The 27,580-nt window shown below is 43.4% G+C and overlaps 1 protein-coding gene across 1 annotated transcript in view; it reads right to left on the bottom strand.

Annotated features, from left to right (window-relative positions):
• Positions 1-2,589: 2,589 nt before the first annotated feature.
• LOC141176116 (uncharacterized) overlaps positions 2,590-27,580 on the bottom strand; it is a 58,457-nt gene continuing 33,466 nt past the window's right edge. The window contains exon 7 of the mRNA XM_073660110.1: positions 2,590-3,154. Within this exon, the coding sequence (XP_073516211.1) occupies positions 2,892-3,154 (263 nt within the window). The 3' untranslated portion in view covers positions 2,590-2,891. The remainder of the gene's footprint in view (positions 3,155-27,580) is intronic.

The raw sequence follows: 27,580 nt of genomic DNA, 5'->3' as shown, positions 1-27,580 counted from the left end.
TATAAATGGACAGTTTTTACATTTACAGTTGGTGAGGATGAATTTTGTAAGTTTCACCACAAAGGTGGAACTATCCTCCCGGTCAGTTTGCTTTCCCTACCAGTATCTTTTCATGCTAACAATGTTAGGTTTCTGGGAGATTATACTTGTTCCTTTTATTTTAGGTTCTCCTTAGCTTGACTTCTTTGCCCTATATGAATATGTTTTAGTTTCTCACTCAGTGTTTTCATATATTTCTTCATACTTTCCTTTCCCCTTGTTCACAGTGTTGCGACCTCCCCTCTGGTTCCTCAGGAGGCACGAGAAACTCATCAACGGCCTATTAGGGAGTTAGGTCCATGGTGGCGTTTTTAGTTGTGCAGCTAGGGCCTTTCTAGTCTGTACAGAGACTAGTTGGGTGTGGCTGCAGCATTCTTACCTGGGTGGTTTCTCCGGTGGCTATCAAGATGCCCTTACAGGTTAAAACATTTTCCACATACTGAACATGAAAAAGGCTTTTCCCCTGTGTGGGTTCTGTGATGTGTATTAAGTTGTGATTTCTGTACAAAACATTTTCCACAATCTGAACATGATAAATGCTTCTCCCCTGTGTGAGTTCTCTGGTGCTTAACAAAATCTGATTCCTGGTTAAAACATTTTCCACATTCTGAACATGGAAAAGGCTTCTTCCCTGTGTGAGTTCTCTGATGTTTGGTAAGATTTGATTTCTTTGAAAAACATTTCCCACATTCTGAACATGAAAATGGCTTCTCCCCTGTGTGAGTTCTCTGGTGCCTAACAAGATCCGATTTCTGCTTAAAACATTTTTCACATTCTGAACATGAAAAAGGCTTCTCTCCTGTGTGAGTTCTCTGGTGCTTAACAAAATCTGATTTCTGGTTAAAACATTTTCCACATTCTGAACATGGAAAAGGCTTCTTCCCTGTGTGAGTTCTCTGATGTTTGCAAAGATTTGATTTCTTTGCAAAACATTTCCCACATTCTGAACATGAAAATGGCTTCTCCCCTGTGTGAGTTCTCTGATGTGTGATAAGATTTGATTTCTCTGTAAAGCAGTTCCCACATTCGGAACATGAAAATGGCTTCTCTCCTGTGTGGGTTCTCTGGTGCCTAACAAGATCTGATTTCTGGTTAAAACATTTTTCACACTCTGAACATGAAAAAGGCTTCTCTCCTGTGTGAGTTCTCTGGTGCCTAACAAGATCTGATTTCTGATTAAAACATCTCCAACATGTGGAACAAGAAAATCTATTCTTCGCTGTGTGAATTTTTTTATGTTTATGAAAACACTTTTTAAGGGAAAAACTATTTCTATATTCTGAACCTGAAAATGGCTTATTTGCTTTAGGAGCAATTTGTTTTTTAATGCTTATTTTGTGACTTTCATTTTCCTGAGTACAGTCATGGCCAAAAGTATTGAGAATGAGACAAATAGTAATTTTTCCAAAGTTTACTGCTTCATTTTTTGTAATGGCAATTTGCATATACTCCTGAATGTCAAAGAGTGATCAGCTTAACAGCAATTACTGTACTTTCAAAGTCAATATTTGCCCAGAAAATGAACTTTAACCCCCAAAACACATTTCAACATCATTGCAGTCCTGCCTTAAAAGGAGCAGCTAACATCGTTTTAGTGATTGATCCATTAACACAGGTGTGGGTGTTGATGAGGACAGGGCTGGCGATCAATCAGTCATGATTAAGTAAGAATGACATCACTGGACACTTTAAAAGGAGGCTGGTTCTTGGTATCATTGTTTCTCTTCAGTTAACCATGGTTATCTCTAAAGAAACACGTACAGCCATCATTGCACTGCACAAAAATGGCCTAACAGGGAAGAGTATCGCAGCTACAAAGATTGCACCTCAGTCAACAATCTATCGCATCATCAAGAACTTCAAGGAGAGAGCTTCCATTGTTGTCAAAAAGGCTCCAGGGCGCCCAAGAAAGACCAGCAAGCGCCAGGACCGTATCTTAAAACTGTTTCAGGTGCGGGATCGGACTACCAGCAGTGCCGAGCTTGCTCAGGAATGGCAGCAGGCTGGTGTGAGTGCTTCTGCACGCACTGTGAGGCGAAGACTCTTTGAGCAAGGGCTTGTTTCAAGGAGGGCAGCAAAGAAGCCACTTCTCTCCAGAAAAAACATCAGGGACCGACTGATATTCTGCAAAAGGTACAGGGAGTGGACTGCTGAGGACTGGGGCAAAGTCATTTTCTCTGATGAATCCCCTTTTCGATTGTTTGGGACATCTGGAAAACAGCTTATTCGGAGAAGAAGAGGTGAGCGCTACCACCAGTCTTGTCTCATGCCAACTGTAAAGCATCCTGAAACCATTCATGTGTGGGGTTGCTTCTCAGCCAAGGGAATCGGCTCACTCACAGTCTTGCCTAAAAACACAGCCATGAATAAAGAATGGTACCAGAATGTCCTCCAAGAGCAACTTCTCCCAACCGTCCAAGAGCAGTTTGGCGCCCAAAAATGCCTTTTCCAGCATGATGGAGCACCTTGCCATAAAGCAAAGGTGATAACAAAATGGCTCATGGAACAAAACATAGAGATTTTGGGTCCATGGCCTGGAAACTCCCCAGATCTTAATCCCATTGAGAACTTGTGGTCAATCATCAAGAGACGGGTGGACAAACAAAAACCAACAAATTCTGGCAAAATGCAAGCATTGATTATGCAAGAATGGACTGCTATCAGTCAGGATTTGGTCCAAAAGTTGATTGAGAGCATGCCAGGGAGAATTACAGAGGTCTTGAAGAAGAAGGGGCAACACTGCAAATATTGACTTGCTGCATTAACTCATTCTAACTGTCAATATAACCTATTGGTACTCATAATATGATTGCAATTATATTTCTGTATGTGATATAAACATCAGACAAACACTAATAAAAACCAGAGGCCAGCAGATCATGTGAAAATATAATTTTGGTGTCATTCTCAAAACTTTTGGCCATGACTGTAGTCTGTAATGAATCAGAAGATAGAACCTGTTTCAAAGGATCAGATGACAGATCTTTGCTGTGAAGGGATGATGGTAAATCTGGAGAAATTGCATTAATTTCAATTGTATTCTGTTGGATATCAAAATTATCTGATTTGAAAATTGAAGATGTCAGCTGTCCCTCTGATCTTCTGGTACAGTCATCTGCCAAGAATAAAAACAATTATTATTTTTTAATAAAAAATTGTTGAATTTTATATTTTTGAACATTTCTACTTAAACTGTCTGAAAAAATGGCAAGTTTTGCAAAAAAATGTACACCTCACCTCGACAATGACAGTTCACAGTCTAATAGACAACCTCATAGCATGAACCAGTATAGTGTGGTGTTCAATTGTTTGTTCATTCTGCCTCCCAAATATGGAATAAAAAGCCACCAATGTTATATAGGCGAAAATAATACCAATAAAAACTTCTACTCATCTCACAAAAAAACAAGTCCCCACCCAGGTCCATCATCTGTCAATGGAAAAACAGAGGTTTCCACATTATTAGTGGCTCAAAGGCTTTTGAAAAACAATATGGCTTCCATAAACCAATCCAGCAATATCCGCTCTCCCAAAGTCGAATCTCCCCTTCACTTCTGAGCCTTGCAGTGCGCCCAAACCACATTTAGCATCTATGTATTCGGCATTACTATAGTGAGAAGAACCCACTTAATTTACGGTTTGTGTGTCTCCTAAAGCACAATCTGGGCACTATGTGTTGGGTTATAAAACGACAAATGTGCAATTTTCACTCTCCATCATCCACTGCGTGATAATTTCAGGAAAGTGACTGTGGAGTCAAAATAGTCACTACTCCTATAGATTAATTCCCTGAGGATTATAATTTCCAAAATGGAGTCACTTCATGGTGATTTATACTGCTCTGGTTTTCGGCCATTTTGTAACATTAGGGCTTCTGAAAATGGTGTGTCTCATCTCCTCTGGGATCTCCTTGTGCGACGTCTGTTTCTGTCACCAGGAAGCGTCTTATTCAATATGTAGGCGGCGCTGGTGATGGAGGAGACATCAGAAAAAGAAGCTCTGGGCTCTGTTCAGCCACTAATAACCCCAGCCCCCTGAGGAAGCCAGACATGGCGAAACTTGTTGGGGAGGATATGTATATATTTTAGTTAGCACTATGGAACCTGTGTATGTCCTAAATAATCTGACCAACCAATCTATGAACTACAGGCACAGAGTAAGACTATAATGAATATAATGAGCTCATGATATCAGATGTATTCTAATACTATACAGTTTCAAGAGACTTATTATAGTAAGGGAAACAAAAGCAGTTGGAGTGCCAATGGGGAAGAGCCTGACGTTTGGGGGGGGGGGGGAATGAAGGGGGAGGATGTTGTGACCACTCACCTGGTCCTGTTGTGCAAAGGGGCCCCGCACAACAAGGGAAAAAGCTTCCAGGTGGGAGTCTGTAAGATGACCGCAGCTTAGCAGAGACTGCTGTAAGGAGTTTCTGTCGGCTTCAGCGGTCACATGACCGGGACCATGTGACCAAAGTGGGCGTTCCACAATGACATCACGGCAGGTCCTGTAGTAGGCTAGTTGTAAACAGAGCAGCTTCCACCGCTCTCCACAGGGGAGATTAGCAATCAAGAAAGAAAGAATTGTGCGGTGTTAGGGAAGCGCTAGAACAACTAGACGGGATTAGGTTATAACACACAAACCTTTTATTGTTTAATACGCTCTCTAACGCCACGACGCGTTTCGATAGCAGAAGCTATCTTCCTCAGCTAGATACTATCTGATCTACCTGAGGAAGATAGCTTCTGCTATCGAAACGCGTCGTGGCGTTAGAGAGCGTATTAAACAATAAAAGGTTTGTGTGTTATAACCTAATCCCCTGTCTAGTTGTTCTAGTGCTTCACAATTCTTTCTTTCTTGATTATTATAGTAAGGGCACAGACAAACTAGTGTAGTTTTAATTTACTTCTTTACCACATTTTAGTAAAACAGTAATAAAAGTAATGATTTAATATACCCCTCAACCATGTTTTTTTTACACTCTGGGTAATTTGTCAATATGTACAGTACAAACCAAAAGTTTGGACACACCTCATTTAAAGATTTTTCTGTATTTTAATAACTTTGAAAATTGTACATTCACACTGAAGGCATCAAAACTATGAATTAACACATGTGGAATTATATGCTTAACAAAAAAGTGGGAAACAACTGAAAATATGTCTTATATTCTAGGTTCTTCAAAGTAGCCACCTTTTGCTTTGATGACTGCTTTGCACACTCTTGGCATTCTCTTGAAGAGCTTCAAGAGGTAGTCACCGGAAATGGTTTTCACTTCACAGGTGTGCCCTGTCAGGTTTAATAAGTGGGATTTCTTGCCTTATAAATGGGGTTGGGACCATCAGTTGTGTTGTGCAGAAGTCTGGTGGATACACAGCTGATAGTCCTACTGAATAGACTGTTAGAATTTGTATTATGGCAAGAAAAAAGCAGCTTAGTAAAGAAAAACGAGTGGCCATCATTACTTTAAGAAATGAAGGTCAGTCAGTGCGAAAAATTGGGAAAACTTTGAAAGTCCCCAAGTGCAGTTGCAAAAACCATCAAGCGCTACAAAGAAACTGGCTCACATGAGGACCGCCCCAGGAAAGGAAGACCAAGAGTCACCTCTGCTTCTGAGGATAAGTTTATCCGAGTCACCAGACTCAGAAATTGCAGGTTAACAGCAGCTCAGAATAGAGACCAGGTCAATACCACACAGAGTTCTAGCAGCAGACACATCTCTTCAACAACTGTTAAGAGGAGACTTTGTGCAGCAGGCCTTCATGGTAAAATAGCTGCTAGGAAATCACTGCTAAGGACAGGCAACAAGCAGAAGAGACTTGTTTGGGCTAAAGAACACAAGGAATGGACATTATACCAGTGGAAATCTGTGCTTTGGTCTGATGAGTCCAAATTTGAGATCTTTGGTTCCAACCACCGTGTCTTTGTGCGACGCAAAAAGGTGAACGGATGGACTCTACATGCCAGGTTCCCATCATGAAGCATGGAGGAGGAGGTGTGATGGTGAGGGGGTGCTTTGCTGGTGACACTGTTGGGGATTTATTCAAAATTGAAGGCATACTGAACCAGCATGGCTACCACAGCATCTTGCAGCGGCATGCTATTCCATCCGGTTTGCGTTTAGTTGGACCATCATTTATTTTTCAACAGGACAATGACCCCAAACACACCTCCAGGCTGTGTAAGGGCTATCTGACCAAGAAGGAGAATGATGGGGTGCTACGCCAGATGACCTGGCCTCCACAGTCACCAGACCTGAACCCAATCGAGATGGTTTGGGGTGAGCTGGACCACAGAATGAAGGTAAAAGGGCCAACAAGTGCTAAGTATCTCTGGGAACTCCTTCAAGATTGTTGGAAGACCATTTCTGGTGACTACCTCTTGAAGCTCATCAAGAGAATGCCAAGAGTGTGCAAAGCAGTCATCAAAGCAAAAGGTGGCTACTTTGAAGAACCTAGAATATAAGATATATTTTCAGTTGTTTCACACTTTTTTGTATATAATTCCACATGTGTTAATTCATAGTTTTGATGCCTTCAGTGTGAATGTACAATTTTCAGTCATGAAAATACAGAAAAATCTTTAAATGAGGTGTGTCCAAACTTTTGGTCTGTACTGTATATGACCGAAAATACCCAAAAGTGACACCATTCTAAAAACTGCACCCCTCAAGGTGCTCAAAACCACATTCAAGACATGCATTAACCCTTCAGGTGTTTTACAGGAATTAATGGAATGTGGAAGGAAAAAAATGAACATTTAACTATTTTTCACAAACAATTTAATTTACAACCAATTTTTTTTTAGTTTTACAAGGAGACAGGAGACAATGGTTGTGTAAACATAAATCCTCTAAAACGTATAATTTTTATCGAGATACTATTAAAAATACCAAACCCATGTGATCAAAGGGATAAAAATCATGTCTCTGTATGGTGGTCCTACTAAAAAAAACAGTGTCCCCATGGGACTAAATAGAGTCAATGCAATACATAAATACATGAACACAAGTGTACTATATATGATAATCCCGTTAACTTGCCTTCTCTGTAGCCTGTTCTGAGACTGCCTATCATGGGGGTTGGCACCCTAGAGAGCGAGTTTGGCGCCCTCATCCCTCACTATCCCGGTCTTGCTCTGATGGAGTGAGCTATATACAGGAAATGAGTGATGGCTTGCTCTAATACATATATAACACTAAACTAGTGCATAACAATAAACATATCCAGATAGTAAAACTTATCTCTTATTCTGGAAATTTCCCCGTTCGGTCGGTTCATCAGGAGGCCATATAGTGAGTGATCCAGAGAGATGTCAATATAAATGCATGGTAGATGAAGGCAAGCTATATTGATTTGATGGAAGGCTGTGTTTAAATAGGTTAATCCATCCCTCTTTAGTGAGTCCCACATGCTCATTCTCTCTAGCTCTCCCCCTTTAAAAAGGCAGTCTTCTGTCCTCAGATGTGGATTGCGCATGTCACATACCTTTGGGCACTAGAGGCTGCAAATTCAAAAAGGTTTTTAGCGCGTCCATGTCACTTCCGGTCCATTGCGAAAGTGACTGTTGCATCTCACATTGGCGCGCACAGAAGAGATACTGCGCATGCACTAGAACGTCACCTCCACTCCGGAAGTGACCCGTGTGTCTCACAATAGAGCGCAGAGAGAGGTACTACGCATGTGCCATCGCGTCATCTCTGGGGTGTGACTTACCAAAGTGGGGTCCGGATTAGACCAATGCCCCGCATTTGCATACACACACCCCCGATGTTAGTGCAATTTCTCCTTATTTGTAAGAACTGGCCTTTAGGATTACCCAGCTTTAGATTCTCAAGATGATGACTATTCCATTCAAAAGGCTACTTGTTGCAGTAGGTTTGCGATACGTGCATGTGTCTATGGAACCATCCTTCTCCTTTTTTACTTTAACATCTAAGAATATTAAGCTGTCTTTATGGCATTCAGATGTAAACCTGAGTCCAAAGGAATTTATGTTGATGGCTTCCATAAATCGCCTAAAGCCGGCCTCTGGGCCGGGCCAGACCAGAACACCAGTATGTCACCAAAGTATCTGGCCCAGCGGCCAACATGGGAGTGCAGCCATCTCTCCTCCTCCCCAAAAATGATGGTTTCCTACCAGCAGCCCAGGAGCAGACTGACGTACGTGGGGGCACAGGGGCTCCCCAACACTTTGCCCCTGAGCTGGTGGAAGTACCAAACACTAAGTAGTTATTGGTAAGTGTGAACCACAATAATTCCTCCACCAGTCTGTTGTGATTGTAGCACTGCACTGCCCTCAATTTTAGGAAATGTCCAACTGTCTGTATCCCCGCCTCATGAGGGATGCTGCTGTAGAGGGCCTCCACATCAATGGAGGTCAGATAGGTGTCCTCCTCCACAGCAACACCCTCAAGTTGAGTAAGCAGGTGAGGTGTATATCGAACAAATGAAGGCAGGGAGATCTCAAAAGGACGCAATATTCTGTCAATGTAAATACCGTTATTTTGTGATAGCGAATCTACTCCAGCAACCATAGGGTGGCCTTTTAATGGACTGAGGACCTTATGGACCTTTGGGAGGGCATAGAAGGTAGGTACTGTTGGTGTTTCAGGTTTGAGATATTCAAATTCATTATTTGAGAATAGACCTCTTTTTCTGCCCTCTTCTAAGTTATCAAGCAAGATAACCCTTCAGGTGTTTCACAGGAATTGATGGTATGTGGAAGGAAAAAAAAATGAACATTTAACAATTTTTTTTTGTTTTACAAGGGTAACAGGAGAAAATGGACACCAAAATTAGTTGTGCTTTTTCTACTGAGCACGCCGATACCCCTCATGGGGGAAACAACTGTTTGAAGTATGGTGAGCACCTTGAACCCACATGTTCTTCACAGAAAAAGTTTATAATGTTGAGCCGTGAAAATACAGAAAATCTAATTTTTCCCACAAAAATGTTTTTATTTGGCCCCAAATTTAGCTTTTTCACAAGGGTAACAAGTAAAATTGCACCACACAATTTGTTGTCCAATTTCTGCTGAGTATGCAGATACCCCATATGTGGGGGAAAACTACTGTGGGGGCGCATGCCATGCCTCAGAAAGGAAGGAGTGACGTTTCTTTGATGGAATGGTCCGCGGGTGTCATGTCATGTTTGGAGAGCCCCCGATGTGCCTAAACAGAGGAAAACCTCCACAAGTGACCCCATTTTGGAAACTAGACCCCTTAAGGAATTTATCTACCATATTTTTTGGACTATAAGAAAAATTAGTTAAAAAGTGCGTGCGTCATAGCCCGGAGGCTGCTTCCTATGATGGATGAGAACGCTGACACCGCGTTCTCCCCGATCACAGAGAGAGCAGCTGTCTACTCTCCTTCTCTGCACTAATCTATGTGATTGCTGCAGAGCAGGAGAGAAAGCTTACCGACAGAACAGAGGCTGCAGGAGCTGAGCAGCTGAAGTACCTTCTGCAACAGGAATTCCACACCTTTCAGGTCATGTGACTGATCACATGTCCTGAAAGGTACTTAACTTAATAAAGTGGAATGTCCTGCAGATGCTCTTCTGTTGCAGCCTCTGTACAGGACCCGATCAGGAACTGCAGGATGTGGTAATGTATAGTGTGTGTGTGTATATGTGCATACAGCAGAGATGTTTGTGTGTGTATATGTGCATACAGCAGAGCTGTTTGTGTGTGTATATGTGCATACAGCAGAGCTGTGTGTGTGTGTATATGTGCATACAGCAGAGCTGTGTGTGTATATGTGCATATAGCAGAGCTGTTTGTGTGTGTATATGTGCATACAGCAGAGCTGTTTGTGTGTGGATATGTGCATACAGCAGAGCTGTTTGTGTGTGGATATGTGCATACAGCAGAGCTGTTTGTGTGTGGATATGTGCATACAGCAGAGCTGTTTGTTTGTGTATATGTGCATACAGCAGAGCTGTTTGTTTGTGTATATGTGCATACAGCAGAGCTGTTTGTTTGTGTATATGTGCATACAGCAGAGTTGTTTGTTTGTGTATATGTGCATACAGCAGAGTTGCTTGTGTGTGTATATGTGCATGCAGCAGAGCTGTTTGTGTGTATATGTGCATACAGCAGAGCTGTGTGTGCGTGTATATGTGCATACAGCAGAGCTGTTTGTGTGTGTATATGTGCATACAGCAGAGCTGTTTGTGTGTGTATATGTGCATACAGCAGAGCTGTTTGTGTGTGTATATGTGCATGTAGCAGAGCTGTTTGTGTGTGTATATGTGCATACAGCAGAGCTGTTTGTGTGTGTATATGTGCATACAGCAGAGCTGTTTGTGTGTGTATATGTGCATGTAGCAGAGCTGTTTGTGTGTGTATATGTGCATGTAGCAGAGCTGTTTGTGTGTGTATATGTGCATACAGCAGAGCTGTTTGTGTGTGTATATGTGCATACAGCAGAGCTGTTTGTGTGTGTATATGTGCATACAGCAGAGTTGTTTGTGTGTGGATATGTGCATACAGCAGAGCTGTTTGTGTGTGGATATGTGCATGCAGCAGAGCTGTTTGTGTGTGGATATGTGCATGTAGCAGAGCTGTTTGTGTGTATATGTGCATACAGCAGAGCTGTTTGTGTGTGGATATGTGCATACAGCAGAGCTGTTTGTGTGTGGATATGTGCATACAGCAGAGCTGTTTGTGTGTGTATATGTGCATGTAGCAGAGCTGTTTGTGTGTGTATATGTGCATACAGCAGAGCTGTTTGTCTGTGTATATGTGCATACAGCAGAGCTGTTTATGTGTGTATACGTGCATGTAGCAGAGCTGTTTGTGTGTGTATATGTGCATACAGCAGAGCTGTGTGTGTGTATATGTGCATACAGCAGAGCTGTTTGTGTGTGTATATGTGCATATAGCAGAGCTGTTTGTGTGTGTATATGTGCATACAGCAGAGCTGTGTGTGTGTGTATATGTGCATATAGCAGAGCTGTTTGTGTGTGTATATGTGCATGTAGCAGAGCTGTTTGTGTGTGTATATGTGCATATAGCAGAGCTGTTTGTGTGTGTATATGTGCATGTAGCAGAGTTGTTTGTGTGTGTATATGTGCATACAGCAGAGCTGTTTGTGTGTGTATATGTGCATACAGCAGAGCTGTTTGTGTGTGTATATGTGCATACAGCAGAGCTGTTTATGTGTGTATATGTGCATACAGCAGAGCTGTTTGTGTGTGTATATGTGCATACAGCAGAGCTGTTTGTGTGTGTATATGTGCATACAGCAGAGCTGTTTGTGTGTGTATATGTGCATACAGCAGAGCTGTTTGTGTGTGTATATGTGCATACAGCAGAGCTGTTTGTGTGTGTATATGTGCATACAGCAGAGCTGTTTGTGTGTGTATATGTGCATACAGCAGAGCTGTTTGTGTGTGTATATGTGCATACAGCAGAGCTGTTTGTGTGGGTATATGTGCATACAGCAGAGCTGTTTGTGTGTGTATATGTGCATACAGCAGAGCTGTTTGTGTGTGTATATGTGCATACAGCAGAGCTGTTTGTGTGTGTATATGTGCATACAGCAGAGCTGTTTGTGTGTGTATATGTGCATACAGCAGAGCTGTTTGTGTGTGTGTATATGTGCATACAGCAGAGCTGTTTGTGTGTGTATATGTGCATACAGCAGAGCTGTTTGTGTGTATTTGTGCATTGGTAAGAGAATGAGAAGTCCTAATATTCTGAACAGCCATGCTAAACCTAGCAGCCATCTTGTTCAGAAGTTTGAGAACTGAGTTTTGCAGCTAATGAGATGCATGTCCTACACATGTCCTAGTCACAATGGCGCCATAAAATGATGTCAGTGCCATTAGTAAGTATGGTAGTATACACAAAGGTTAATGGGAACAGCTGCAGATCATTGTGAAAGTAAATAAGTGGTGTTATAGGGTAGTAAATAATGTTATTGTAATTGTATAGAAATTAGGACAATATAGTTGTCAATATGTCATTTCTTAATTAAGGACATGGGAATTTATGGATTGAATGGAGTTTGGTAAAAATACTCATGAATATTGTCATGTTGCATTATCACATTGTTGTTCTAAAATGCACGTCCTCCCTGCAGTATGATGTTATCATGTATACGCCTTTTGCCGCAATATGTAGTTCCTTTGTTTAAGCTATGCATAAAAAGGCTCCGATACTGTTGTTCAGGGCCATTCTATCGCCAGTCTACAGGCAGTCCATCGCCATGCTATCGCCAGTCTACAGGCAGTCCATCGCCATGCTATCGTCAGTCTACAGGCAGTCCATCGCCATGCTATCGTCAGTCTACAGGCAGTCCATCGCCATGCTATCGTCAGTCTACAGGCAGTCCATCGCCATGCTATCGTCAGTCTACAGGCAGTCCATCGCCAAGGCCACACCATGGCCAGACCATCGCCAGATATCCCAATGCTGTTTTGCTTATCTAGACACCTGCGTGTGTCCAGTGTATTCTCCCTGCCTGCATTCTGAACTGTTCTGCCGCATACCTCTGAATAAACTGCATTCTCTGCTTTGAAGAATTATCTACACTGTTTTCCAGGATCTTCCAGTTCTCAGTAAGGACTTTCTTACACATTCAGCAGAGCTGTTTGTGTGTGTATATGTGCATACAGCAGAGCTGTGTGTGTGTATATGTGCATACAGCAGAGCTGTTTGTGTGGGTATATGTGCATACAGCAGAGCTGTTTGTGTGGGTATATGTGCATACAGCAGAGCTGTTTGTCTGTGTATATGTGCATACAGCAGAGCTGTTTGTGTGGGTATATGTGCATACAGCAGAGCTGTTTGTGTGTGGATATGTGCATACAGCAGAGCTGTTTGTGTGTGGATATGTGCATACAGCAGAGCTGTTTGTGTGTGTATATGTGCATACAGCAGAGCTGGGTGTGTGTATATGTGCATATAGCAGAGCTGTTTGTGTGTGTATATGTGCATACAGCAGAGCTGTTTGTGTGGGTATATGTGCATACAGCAGAGCTGTTTGTCTGTGTATATGTGCATACAGCAGAGCTGTTTGTGTGGGTATATGTGCATACAGCAGAGCTGTTTGTGTGTGGATATGTGCATACAGCAGAGCTGTTTGTGTGTGGATATGTGCATACAGCAGAGCTGTTTGTGTGTGTATATGTGCATACAGCAGAGCTGTTTGTGTGTGTATATGTGCATACAGCAGAGCTGTTTGTGTGTGTATGTGCATACAGCAGAGCTGTTTGTGTGTGTATGTGCATACAGCAGAGCTGTTTGTGTGTGTATGTGCATACAGCAGAGCTGTTTGTGTGTGTATGTGCATACAGCAGAGCTGTTTGTGTGTGTATGTGCATACAGCAGAGCTGTTTGTGTGTGTGCGTGTATGTGCATACAGCAGAGCTGTTTGTGTGTGTATGTGCATACAGCAGAGCTGTGTGTGTGTGTATATGTGCATATAGCAGAGCTGTGTGTGTGTATATGTGCATACAGAAGAGCTGTTTGCCTGTGTATATGTGCATACAGCAGAGCTGTTTGTGTGTGTGTATATGTGCATACAGCAGAGCTGTTTGCGTGTGTATATGTGCATACAGCAGAGCTGTTTGTGTGTGTATATGTGCATACAACAGAGCTGTTTGTGTGTGTATATGTGCATACAGCAGAGCTGTTTGTGTGTGTATATGTGCATACAGCAGAGCTGTTTGTGTGTGTATATGTGCATACAGCAGAGTTGTTTGTGTGTGTATATGTGCATACAGCAGAGCTGTTTGTGTGTGTGTGTATATGTGCATATAGCAGAGCTGTTTGTGTGGGTATGTGCATACAGCAGAGCTGTTTGCCTGTGTATATGTGCATACAGCAGAGCTGTTTGCGTGTGTGTATGTGCATACAGCAGAGCTGTTTGTGTGTGTGTATGTGCATACAGCAGAGCTGTTTGTGTGTGTGTATGTGCATACAGCAGAGCTGTTTGTGTGTGTGTATGTGCATACAGCAGAGCTGTTTGTGTGTGTATATGTGCATACAGCAGAGCTGTTTGTGTGTGTATATGTGCATACAGCAGAGCTGTTTGTGTGTGTATGTGCATACAGCAGAGCTGTTTGTGTGTGTATATGTGCATACAGCAGAGCTGTTTGTGTGTGTATGTGCATACAGCAGAGCTGTTTGTGTGTGTATGTGCATACAGCAGAGCTGTTTGTGTGTGTGTGTGTATGTGCATGTAGCAGAGCTGTTTGTGTGTGTGTGTGTGTATATGTGCATACAGCAGAGCTGTGTGTGTATATGTGCATACAGCAGAGCTGTGTGTGTATATGTGCATACAGCAGAGCTGTGTGTGTATATGTGCATACAGCAGAGCTGTGTGTGTATATCTGCATATAGCAGAGCTGTGTGTGTGTGTATATCTGCATATAGCAGAGCTGTTTGTGTGTGCATATGTGCATACAGCAGAGCTGTTTGTGTGTGGATATGTGCATACAGCAGAGCTGTTTGTGTGTGGATATGTGCATACAGCAGAGCTGTATGTGTGTGGATATGTGCATACAGCAGAGCTGTGTGTGTATATGTGCATACAGCAGAGCTGTTTGTGTGTGTATGTGCATACAGCAGAGCTGTTTGTGTGTGTATATGTGCATACAGCAGAGCTGTTTGTGTGTGTATATGTGCATACAGCAGAGCTGTTTGTGTGTGTATATGTGCATACAGCAGAGCTGTTTGTGTGTGTATATGTGCATACAGCAGAGCTGTTTGTGTGTGTATATGTGAATGTAGCAGAGCTGTTTGCCTGTGTATATGTGCATACAGCAGAGCTGTTTGTGTGTGTATGTGCATGTAGCAGAGCTGTTTGTGTGTGTATATGTGCATACAGCAGAGCTGTTTGTTTGTGTATATGTGCATACAGCAGAGCTGTTTGTGTGTGTATATGTGCATACAGCAGAGCTGTTTGTGTGTGTATATGTGCATTTAGCAGAGCTGTTTGTGTGTGTATGTGCATACAGCAGAGCTGTTTGTGTATATGTGCATACAGCAGAGCTGTTTGTGTGTGTGTGTGTATGTGCATGTAGCAGAGCTGTTTGTGTGTGTGTGTGTATATGTGCATACAGCAGAGCTGTGTGTGTGTGTATATGTGCATATAGCAGAGCTGTGTGCGTGTGTATATGTGCATACAGCAGAGCTGTTTGCCTGTGTATATGTGCATACAGCAGAGCTGTTTGCCTGTGTATATGTGCATACAGCAGAGCTGTTTGTGTGTGTATATGTGCATACAGCAGAGCTGTTTGTGTGTGTATGTGCATACAGCAGAGCTGTTTGTGTGTGTATGTGCATACAGCAGAGCTGTTTGTGTGTGTATGTGCATACAGCAGAGCTGTTTGTGTGTGTATGTGCATACAGCAGAGCTGTTTGTGTGTGTATGTGCATACAGCAGAGCTGTTTGTGTGTGTGTATATGTGCATACAGCAGAGCTGTTTGTGTGTGTGTATATGTGCATATAGCAGAGCTGTTTGTGTGTGTGTATATGTGCATATAGCAGAGCTGTTTGTGTGGGTATATGTGCATACAGCAGAGCTGTTTGCCTGTGTATATGTGCATACAGCAGAGCTGTTTGCCTGTGTATATGTGCATACAGCAGAGCTGTTTGTGTGTGTATATGTGAATGTAGCAGAGCTGTTTGCCTGTGTATATGTGCATACAGCAGAGCTGTTTGTGTGTGTATGTGCATACAGCAGAGCTGTTTGTGTGTGTATGTGCATACAGCAGAGCTGTTTGTGTGTGTATGTGCATACAGCAGAGCTGTTTGTGTGTGTATGTGCATACAGCAGAGCTGTTTGTGTGTGTATATGTGCATACAGCAGAGCTGTTTGTGTGTGTGTATATGTGCATATAGCAGAGCTGTTTGTGTGTGTGTATATGTGCATATAGCAGAGCTGTTTGTGTGGGTATATGTGCATACAGCAGAGCTGTTTGCCTGTGTATATGTGCATACAGCAGAGCTGTTTGCCTGTGTATATGTGCATACAGCAGAGCTGTTTGTGTGTGTATATGTGAATGTAGCAGAGCTGTTTGCCTGTGTATATGTGCATACAGCAGAGCTGTTTGTGTGTGTATATGTGCATACAGCAGAGCTGTTTGTGTGTGTATATGTGAATGTAGCAGAGCTGTTTGCCTGTGTATATGTGCATACAGCAGAGCTGTTTGTGTGTGTATATGTGCATACAGCAGAGCTGTTTGTGTGTATATGTGCATGTAGCAGAGCTGTTTGTGTGTGTATATGTGCATACAGCAGAGCTGTTTGTGTGTGTATATGTGCATACAGCAGAGCTGTTTGTGTGTGTATGTGCATACAGCAGAGCTGTTTGTGTGTGTATGTGCATACAGCAGAGCTTTTTGTGTGTGTATATGTGCATGTAGCAGAGCTGTTTGTGTGTGTGTATATGTGCATACAGCAGAGCTGTTTGTGTGTGTATGTGCATGTAGCAGAGCTGTTTGTGTGTGTATATGAGCATACAGCAGAGCTGTTTGTGTGTACATGTGCATACAGCAGAGCTGTTTGTGTGTGTATATGTGAATGTAGCAGAGCTGTTTGTGTGTGTATATGTGCATACAGCAGAGCTGTTTGTGTGTGTGTATATGTGCATATAGCAGAGCTGTTTGCGTGTGTGTATGTGCATACGGCAGAGGTGTTTGTGTGTGTATATGTGCATACAGCAGAGCTGTTTGTGTGTGTATATGTGCATACAGCAGAGCTGTTTGTGTGTATTTGTGCATTTGTAAGAGAATGAGAAGTCCTAATATTCTGAACAGCCATGCTAAACCTAGCAGCCATCTTGTTCAGAAGTTTGAGAACTGAGTTTTGCAGCTAATGAGATGCATGTCCTACACATGTCCTAGTCACAATGGCGCCATAAAATGATGTCAGTGCCATTAGTAAGTATGGTAGTATACACAAAGGTTAATGGGAACAGCTGCAGATCATTGTGAAAGTAAATAAGTGGTGTTATAGGGTAGTAAATAATGTTATTGTAATTGTATAGAAATTAGGACAATATAGTTGTCAATATGTCATTTCTTAATTAAGGACATGGGAATTTATGGATTGAATGGAGTTTGGTAAAAATACTCATGAATATTGTCATGTTGCATTATCACATTGTTGTTCTAAAATGCACGTCCTCCCTGCAGTATGATGTTATCATGTATACGCCTTTTGCCGCAATATGTAGTTCCTTTGTTTAAGCTATGCATAAAAAGGCTCCGATACTGTTGTTCAGGGCCATTCTATCGCCAGTCTACAGGCAGTCCATCGCCATGCTATCGCCAGTCTACAGGCAGTCCATCGCCATGCTATCGTCAGTCTACAGGCAGTCCATCGCCATGCTATCGTCAGTCTACAGGCAGTCCATCGCCATGCTATCGTCAGTCTACAGGCAGTCCATCGCCATGCTATCGTCAGTCTACAGGCAGTCCATCGCCAAGGCCACACCATGGCCAGACCATCGCCAGATATCCCAATGCTGTTTTGCTTATCTAGACACCTGCGTGTGTCCAGTGTATTCTCCCTGCCTGCATTCTGAACTGTTCTGCCGCATACCTCTGAATAAACTGCATTCTCTGCTTTGAAGAATTATCTACACTGTTTTCCAGGATCTTCCAGTTCTCAGTAAGGACTTTCTTACACATTCAGCAGAGCTGTTTGTGTGTATATGTGCATACAGCAGAGCTGTGTGTGTGTATATGTGCATATAGCAGAGCTGTTTGTGTGGGTATATGTGCATACAGCAGAGCTGTTTGTCTGTGTATATGTGCATACAGCAGAGCTGTGTGTGTGTGTATATGTGCATACAGCAGAGCTGTTTGTGTGGATATGTGCATACAGCAGAGCTGTTTGTGTGTGTGTGTATGTGCATACAGCAGAGCTGTTTGTGTGTGTATGTGCATACAGCAGAGCTGTTTGTGTGTGTATGTGCATACAGCAGAGCTGTTTGTGTGTATATGTGCATACAGCAGAGCTGTTTGTGTGGGTATATGTGCATACAGCAGAGCTGTTTGTGTGGGTATATGTGCATACAGCAGAGCTGTTTGTGTGTGTATATGTGCATATAGCAGAGCTGTTTGTGTGTGTATATGTGCATATAGCAGAGCTGTTTGTGTGTGTATATGTGCATACAGCAGAGCTGTGTGTGTGTGTATATGTGCATACAGCAGAGCTGTGTGTGTGTGTATATGTGCATATAGCAGAGCTGTTTGTGTGTGTATATGTGCATGTAGCAGAGCTGTTTGTGTGTGTATATGTGCATACAGCAGAGCTGTTTGTGTGGGTATATGTGCATACAGCAGAGCTGTTTGTGTGGGTATATGTGCATACAGCAGAGCTGTTTGTGTGGGTATATGTGCATACAGCAGAGCTGTTTGTGTGTGTATATGTGCATATAGCAGAGCTGTTTGTGTGTGTATATGTGCATATAGCAGAGCTGTTTGTGTGTGTATATGTGCATACAGCAGAGCTGTGTGTGTGTGTATATGTGCATATAGCAGAGCTGTTTGTGTGTGTATATGTGCATATAGCAGAGCTGTTTGTGTGTGTATATGTGCATACAGCAGAGCTGTGTGTGTGTATATGTGCATATAGCAGAACTGTTTGTGTGTGTATATGTGCATACAGCAGAGCTGTTTGTGTGGGTATATGTGCATACAGCAGAGCTGTTTGTGTGGGTATATGTGCATACAGCAGAGCTGTTTGTGTGGGTATATGTGCATACAGCAGAGCTGTTTGTGTGTGTATATGTGCATATAGCAGAGCTGTTTGTGTGTGTATATGTGCATATAGCAGAGCTGTTTGTGTGTGTATATGTGCATACAGCAGAGCTGTGTGTGTGTGTATATGTGCATATAGCAGAGCTGTTTGTGTGTGTATATGTGCATGTAGCAGAGCTGTTTGTGTGTGGATATGTACATACAGCAGAGCTGTTTGTCTGTGTATATGTGCATACAGCAGAGCTGTTTGTGTGTGGATATGTGCATACAGCAGAGCTGTTTGTGTGTGGATATGTGCATACAGCAGAGCTGTTTGTGTGTGTATATGTGCATACAGCAGAGCTGTTTGCGTGTGTATATGTGCATGTAGCAGAGCTGTTTGCCTGTGTATATGTGCATGTAGCAGAGCTGTTTGCCTGTGTATATGTGCATGTAGCAGAGCTGTTTGTGTGTGGATATGTGCATACAGCAGAGCTGTTTGTGTGTGGATATGTACATACAGCAGAGCTGTTTGTCTGTGTATATGTGCATACAGCAGAGCTGTTTGTGTGTGTATATGTGCATACAGCAGAGCTGTTTGTGTGTGTATATGTGCATACAGCAGAGCTGTTTGTGTGTGTGTATGTGCATACAGCAGAGCTGTTTGTGTGTGTATATGTGCATACAGCAGAGCTGTTTGTGTGTGTATATGTGCATACAGCAGAGCTGTTTGTGTGTGTATATGTGCATACAGCAGAGCTGTTTGTGTGTGTGTATGTGCATACAGCAGAGCTGTTTGTGTGTGTGTATGTGCATACAGCAGAGCTGTTTGTGTGTGTATATGTGCATACAGCAGAGCTGTTTGTGTGTATATGTGCATGTAGCAGAGCTGTTTGTGTGTGTATATGTGAATGTAGCAGAGCTGTTTGCCTGTGTATATGTGCATACAGCAGAGCTGTTTGTGTGTGTATATGTGCATACAGCAGAGCTGTTTGTGTGTGTATATGTGCATACAGCAGAGCTGTTTGTGTGTGTATATGTGCATACAGCAGAGCTGTTTGTGTGTATTTGTGCATTTGTAAGAGAATGAGAAGTCCTAATATTCTGAACAGCCATGCTAAACCTAGCAGCCATCTTGTTCAGAAGTTTGAGAACTGAGTTTTGCAGCTAATGAGATGCATGTCCTACACATGTCCTAGTCACAATGGCGCCATAAAATGATGTCAGTGCCATTAGTAAGTATGGTAGTATACACAAAGGTTAATGGGAACAGCTGCAGATCATTGTGAAAGTAAATAAGTGGTGTTATAGGGTAGTAAATAATGTTATTGTAATGATATAGAAATTAGGACAATATAGTTGTCAATATGTCATTTCTTAATTAAGGACATGGGAATTTATGGATTGAATGGAGTTTGGTAAAAATACTCATGAATATTGTCATGTTGCATTATCACATTGTTGTTCTAAAATGCACGTCCTCCCTGCAGTATGATGTTATCATGTATACGCCTTTTGCCGCAATATGTAGTTCCTTTGTTTAAGCTATGCATAAAAAGGCTCCGATACTGTTGTTCAGGGCCATTCTATCGCCAGTCTACAGGCAGTCCATCGCCATGCTATCGCCAGTCTACAGGCAGTCCATCGCCATGCTATCGTCAGTCTACAGGCAGTCCATCACCATGCTATCGTCAGTCTACAGGCAGTCCATCGCCATGCTATCGTCAGTCTACAGGCAGTCCATCGCCAAGGCCACACCATGGCCAGACCATCGCCAGATATCCCAATGCTGTTTTGCTTATCTAGACACCTGCGTGTGTCCAGTGTATTCTCCCTGCCTGCATTCTGAACTGTTCTGCCGCATACCTCTGAATAAACTGCATTCTCTGCTTTGAAGAATTATCTACACTGTTTTCCAGGATCTTCCAGTTCTCAGTAAGGACTTTCTTACACATTCAGCAGAGCTGTTTGTGTGTATATGTGCATACAGCAGAGCTGTGTGTGTGTATATGTGCATATAGCAGAGCTGTGTGTGTATATGTGCATATAGCAGAGCTGTTTGTGTGGGTATATGTGCATACAGCAGAGCTGTTTGTGTGGGTATATGTGCATACAGCAGAGCTGTTTGTCTGTGTATATGTGCATACAGCAGAGCTGTTTGTGTGGATATGTGCATACAGCAGAGCTGTTTGTGTGTGTATATGTGCATACAGCAGAGCTGTTTGTGTGTGTATGTGCATACAGCAGAGCTGTTTGTGTGTGTATGTGCATACAGCAGAGCTGTTTGTGTGTGTATGTGCATACAGCAGAGCTGTTTGTGTGTATATGTGCATACAGCAGAGCTGTTTGTGTGTATATGTGCATACAGCAGAGCTGTTTGTGTGTGTATGTGCATACAGCAGAGCTGTTTGTGTGTGTGCGTGTATGTGCATGTAGCAGAGCTGTTTGTGTGTGTGTGTGTATATGTGCATACAGCAGAGCTGTGTGTGTGTGTATATGTGCATATAGCAGAGCTGTGTGTGTGTATATGTGCATACAGAAGAGCTGTTTGCCTGTGTATATGTGCATACAGCAGAGCTGTTTGTGTGTGTGTATATGTGCATACAGCAGAGCTGTGTGCGTGTGTATATGTGCATACAGCAGAGCTGTTTGCGTGTGTATATGTGCATACAGCAGAGCTGTTTGCGTGTGTATATGTGCATACAGCAGAGCTGTTTGTGTGTGTATATGTGCATACAGCAGAGCTGTTTGTGTGTGTATATGTGCATATAGCAGAGCTGTGTGTGTGTGTATATGTGCATACAGAAGAGCTGTTTGCCTGTGTATATGTGCATACAGCAGAGCTGTTTGTGTGTGTGTATATGTGCATACAGCAGAGCTGTTTGTGTGTGTATATGTGCATACAGCAGAGCTGTTTGTGTGTGTATATGTGCATACACCAGAGCTGTGTGTGTGTGTATATGTGCATACAGAAGAGCTGTTTGCCTGTGTATATGTGCATACAGCAGAGCTGTTTGTGTGTGTGTATATGTGCATACAGCAGAGCTGTTTGTGTGTGGATATGTGCATACAGCAGAGCTGTTTGTGTGTGGATATGTGCATACAGCAGAGCTGTTTGTGTGTATATGTGCATACAGCAGAGCTGTTTGTTTGTGTATATGTGCATACAGCAGAGCTGTTTGTGTGTGTATATGTGCATACAGCAGAGCTGTTTGTGTGTGTATATGTGCATATAGCAGAGCTGTTTGTGTGTGTATATGTGCATACAGCAGAGCTGTTTGTGTGTGGATATGTGCATACAGCAGAGTTGTTTGTGTGTGTATATGTGCATACAGCAGAGCTGTTTGTGTGTGTGTGTATATGTGCATATAGCAGAGCTGTTTGTGTGTGTGTGTATATGTGCATATAGCAGAGCTGTTTGTGTGGGTATGTGCATACAGCAGAGCTGTTTGCCTGTGTATATGTGCATACAGCAGAGCTGTTTGCGTGTGTGTATGTGCATACAGCAGAGCTGTTTGTGTGTGTGTATGTGCATACAGCAGAGCTGTTTGTGTGTGTATATGTGCATACAGCAGAGCTGTTTGTGTGTGTATATGTGCATACAGCAGAGCTGTTTGTGTGTGTATGTGCATACAGCAGAGCTGTTTGTGTGTGTATATGTGCATACAGCAGAGCTGTTTGTGTGTGTATATGTGCATACAGCAGAGCTGTTTGTGTGTGTATGTGCATACAGCAGAGCTGATTGTGTGTGTATGTGCATACAGCAGAGCTGTTTGTGTGTGTATGTGCATACAGCAGAGCTGATTGTGTGTGTATGTGCATACAGCAGAGCTGTTTGTGTGTGTATGTGCATACAGCAGAGCTGTTTGTGTGTGTATGTGCATACAGCAGAGCTGTTTGTGTGTGTGTGTATATGTGCATATAGCAGAGCTGTTTGTGTGTGTATATGTGCATACAGCAGAGCTGTGTGTGTATATGTGCATATAGCAGAGCTGTGTGTGTGTGTATATCTGCATATAGCAGAGCTGTGTGTGTGTGTATATCTGCATATAGCAGAGCTGTTTGTGTGTGCATATGTGCATACAGCAGAGCTGTTTGTGTGTGGATATGTGCATACAGCAGAGCTGTTTGTGTGTGGATATGTGCATACAGCAGAGCTGTTTGTGTGTGGATATGTGCATACAGCAGAGCTGTATGTGTGTGGATATGTGCATACAGCAGAGCTGTATGTGTGTGGATATGTGCATACAGCAGAGCTGTGTGTGTATATGTGCATACAGCAGAGCTGTTTGTGTGTGTATATGTGCATACAGCAGAGCTGTTTGTGTGTGTATATGTGCATACAGCAGAGCTGTTTGCGTGTGTATATGTGCATACAGCAGAGCTGTTTGTGTGTGTATGTGCATACAGCAGAGCTGTTTGTGTGTGTATGTGCATACAGCAGAGCTGTTTGTGTGTGTATGTGCATACAGCAGAGCTGTTTGTGTGTGTATGTGCATACAGCAGAGCTGTTTGTGTGTGTATGTGACGCGCCCCCTGGGACATATTCCTTTTTGAGGGGAATACCCGGCACCGGATCAGATGGGGGGTTGTAGTCTCCGAGCGGCTGTGACCCGATCCCGTGCCCAGGGCGTCAAGCTCAGTGTGATGTGGCAGTTCTACAGATGTTACTAAAGTTCTTTTGTGTCGACTACGCCACCCGTTGTATTGCGGTCACTATGGCCGCCGCTGCAGCAGGGTCCGCTGAGGCTGATGGTGTAGGTGCAGCTTTTGATGGTATAACCCCCAACGGGTGGGGTATAGCCTCAGGGGGTCAGGTGCAGAGGATGGGGGTTGTGGTGGTACAGCATAGATGTTAAAGGAAGACAGAGTCGGGTTGTGCAGTTTAGGGTATTTACTCACTGCTGATGTTCCGGTCACTCCAGCTGCTAGTGACCACCCGAGCCGTGCTGCGTCCACCAGGTCCTGGATCCAGCCAACCCCCAAGCGAGTCCGGAGCGTGACCCTGAGCTCTTCTTCTGTCCTTTCTCTGGCCGTCCCCACTAGTGATCCACCCAGGTCCAGCTCCCTCGGGCCTTCTGTTGGGTGACCCTTGGCCTTGGGTTCCCTGACCCTCCGCGTGGTATGCCTTCGGGGTGGATGTGGTGGGTGGCCGTGGCAGACGCTGCCCACGGCCTCCGGTCTCTGGCTGGGGTGTGTTTCTGCCCCCACCAGCTTGGGTTCCGGTACCCTGATGCCGGCTCTTCACCCGTTGTTTTAATTTGGGATCTTGGAGTCCTCTCTTCTGCTTCCCCCTCTGGGTCTCTCTTTCTCTGCTCCACTCTCTCTCTCTCTAGGGCTCTGCTCTGCTCCTCTTCCTGATTCTGACAGACTGACCCTGATTCTAGTTGGTGCCCACCTTATATATCCCTCTATGTGTGAGCTCAGGTGACCAGCACCCAATGAGCTCCTATCACTACCCAGACTGCTCCCCCTATCTGCCCCTACACTACTTGGGATGTACCACCCCCCTCCCACTCCAGCCAGGAACAGACTCGGTCGTACCTGCACATTTCTAAGTGGGAGTACCGTCGGCCTGTTCCTCGGAAATGGGATGTATGTAGTGCATGCAGCCTACCGAGCTCAGTTCCACACTCCATCCTTACCCGGGAGTGGAATACCACACCTCTGGGTTGAGGTGCAATACCCCTGTAGCAGCCGAATCTTCAGGGTGCTACATATGTGCATACAGCAGAGCTGTTTGTGTGTGTGTGTGTATGTGCATGTAGCAGAGCTGTTTGTGTGTGTATATGTGCATACAGCAGAGCTGTTTGTGTGTGTATATGTGCATATAGCAGAGCTGTTTGTGTGTGTATATGTGCATACAGCAGAGCTGTGTGTGTATATGTGCATATAGCAGAGCTGTGTGTGTGTGTATATCTGCATATAGCAGAGCTGTTTGCGTGTGTATATGTGCATACAGCAGAGGTGTTTGCGTGTGTATATGTGCATACAGCAGAGGTGTTTGCGTGTGTATATGTGCATACAGCAGAGGTGTTTGTGTGTGTATATGTGCATACAGCAGAGGTGTTTGTGTGTGTATATGTGCATACAGCAGAGCTGTTTGTGTGTGTATATGTGCATACAGCAGAGCTGTTTGTGTGTGTATATGTGCATACAGCAGAGCTGTTTGTGTGTGTATATGTGCATACAGCAGAGCTGTTTGTGTGTGTATATGTGCATACAGCAGAGCTGTTTGTGTGTGTATATGTGCATACAGCAGAGCTGTTTGTGTGTGTATATGTGCATACAGCAGAGCTGTTTGTGTGTATATGTGCATACAGCAGAGCTGTTTGTGTGTGTATATGTGCATACAGCAGAGCTGTTTGTGTGTGTATATGTGCATACAGCAGAGCTGTTTGTGTGTGTATATGTGCATACAGCAGAGCTGTTTGTGTGTGTATATGTGCATACAGCAGAGCTGTTTGTGTGTGTGTATGTGCATGTAGCAGAGCTGTTTGTGTGTGTATATGTGCATACAGCAGAGCTGTTTGTGTGTATATGTGCATGTAGCAGAGCTGTTTGTGTGTACATGTGCATACAGCAGAGCTGTTTGTGTGTGTATATGTGAATGTAGCAGAGCTGTTTGCCTGTGTATATGTGCATACAGCAGAGCTGTTTGTGTGTGTATATGTGCATACAGCAGAGCTGTTTGTGTGTATATGTGCATGTAGCAGAGCTGTTTGTGTGTGTATATGTGCATACAGCAGAGCTGTTTGTGTGTGTATATGTGCATACAGCAGAGCTGTTTGTGTGTGTATATGTGCATTTAGCAGAGCTGTTTGTGTATATGTGCATACAGCAGAGCTGTTTGTGTGTGTGTGTGTATGTGCATGTAGCAGAGCTGTTTGTGTGTGTGTGTGTATATGTGCATACAGCAGAGCTGTGTGTGTGTGTATATGTGCATATAGCAGAGCTGTGTGCGTGTGTATATGTGCATACAGCAGAGCTGTTTGCCTGTGTATATGTGCATACAGCAGAGCTGTTTGCCTGTGTATATGTGCATACAGCAGAGCTGTTTGTGTGTGTATGTGCATACAGCAGAGCTGTTTGTGTGTATATGTGCATACAGCAGAGCTGTTTGTGCGTGTATGTGCATACAGCAGAGCTGTTTGTGCGTGTATGTGCATGTAGCAGAGCTGTTTGTGCGTGTATGTGCATGTAGCAGAGCTGTTTGTGTGTGTATGTGCATACAGCAGAGCTGTTTGTGTGTGTATGTGCATGTAGCAGAGCTGTTTGTGTGTGTGTGTGTATATGTGCATACAGCAGAGCTGTGTGTGTGTGTATATGTGCATATAGCAGAGCTGTGTGTGTGTGTATATGTGCATACAGAAGAGCTGTTTGCCTGTGTATATGTGCATACAGCAGAGCTGTTTGTGTGTGTGTATATGTGCATACAGCAGAGCTGTTTGTGTCTGTGTGTATGTGCATACAGCAGAGCTGTTTGTGTGTGTATGTGCATACAGCAGAGCTGTTTCTGTGTGTATGTGCATGTAGCAGAGCTGTTTGTGTGTGTATATGTGCATACAGCAGAGCTGTTTGTGTGTACATGTGCATACAGCAGAGCTGTTTGTGTGTGTATATGTGAATGTAGCAGAGCTGTTTGCCTGTGTATATGTGCATACAGCAGAGCTGTTTGTGTGTGTATATGTGCATACAGCAGAGCTGTTTGTGTGTATATGTGCATGTAGCAGAGCTGTTTGTGTGTGTATATGTGCATACAGCAGAGCTGTTTGTGTGTGTATATGTGCATACAGCAGAGCTGTTTGTGTGTGTATATGTGCATTTAGCAGAGCTGTTTGTGTGTGTATGTGCATACAGCAGAGCTGTTTGTGTGTGTGTGTGTATGTGCATGTAGCAGAGCTGTTTGTGTGTGTGTGTGTATATGTGCATACAGCAGAGCTGTGTGTGTGTGTATATGTGCATATAGCAGAGCTGTGTGCGTGTGTATATGTGCATACAGCAGAGCTGTTTGCCTGTGTATATGTGCATACAGCAGAGCTGTTTGCCTGTGTATATGTGCATACAGCAGAGCTGTTTGCCTGTGTATATGTGCATATAGCAGAGCTGTTTGTGTGTGTATGTGCATACAGCAGAGCTGTTTGTGTCTGTGTGTATGTGCATACAGCAGAGCTGTTTGTGTGTGTATGTGCATACAGCAGAGCTGTTTGTGTGTGTATGTGCATACAGCAGAGCTGTTTGTGCGTGTATGTGCATGTAGCAGAGCTGTTTGTGTGTGTATGTGCATACAGCAGAGCTGTTTGTGTGTGTGCGTGTATGTGCATGTAGCAGAGCTGTTTGTGTGTGTGTGTGTGTATATGTGCATACAGCAGAGCTGTGTGTGTGTGTATATGTGCATATAGCAGAGCTGTGTGCGTGTGTATATGTGCATACAGAAGAGCTGTTTGCCTGTGTATATGTGCATACAGCAGAGCTGTTTGTGTGTGTGTATATGTGCATACAGCAGAGCTGTTTGTGTCTGTGTGTATGTGCATACAGCAGAGCTGTTTGTGTGTGTATGTGCATACAGCAGAGCTGTTTGTGTGTGTATGTGCATACAGCAGAGCTGTTTGTGTGTGTATGTGCATACAGCAGAGCTGTTTGTGTGTGTATGTGCATACAGCAGAGCTGTTTGTGTGTGTATATGTGCATACAGCAGAGCTGTTTGTGTGTATATGTGCATACAGCAGAGCTGTTTGTGTGTGTATGTGCATACAGCAGAGCTGTTTGTGTGTGTATGTGCATACAGCAGAGCTGTTTGTGCGTGTATGTGCATGTAGCAGAGCTGTTTGTGTGT

This window comes from Phyllobates terribilis, unplaced genomic scaffold (genome assembly GCF_046119375.1).
Source record: "Phyllobates terribilis strain yellow unplaced genomic scaffold, ASM4611937v1 Scaffold_17__1_contigs__length_24005725, whole genome shotgun sequence".
In the NCBI taxonomy this organism is placed as follows: Eukaryota; Metazoa; Chordata; class Amphibia; order Anura; family Dendrobatidae; genus Phyllobates; species Phyllobates terribilis.
This window is presented reverse-complemented; position numbering and strand designations above follow the sequence as displayed.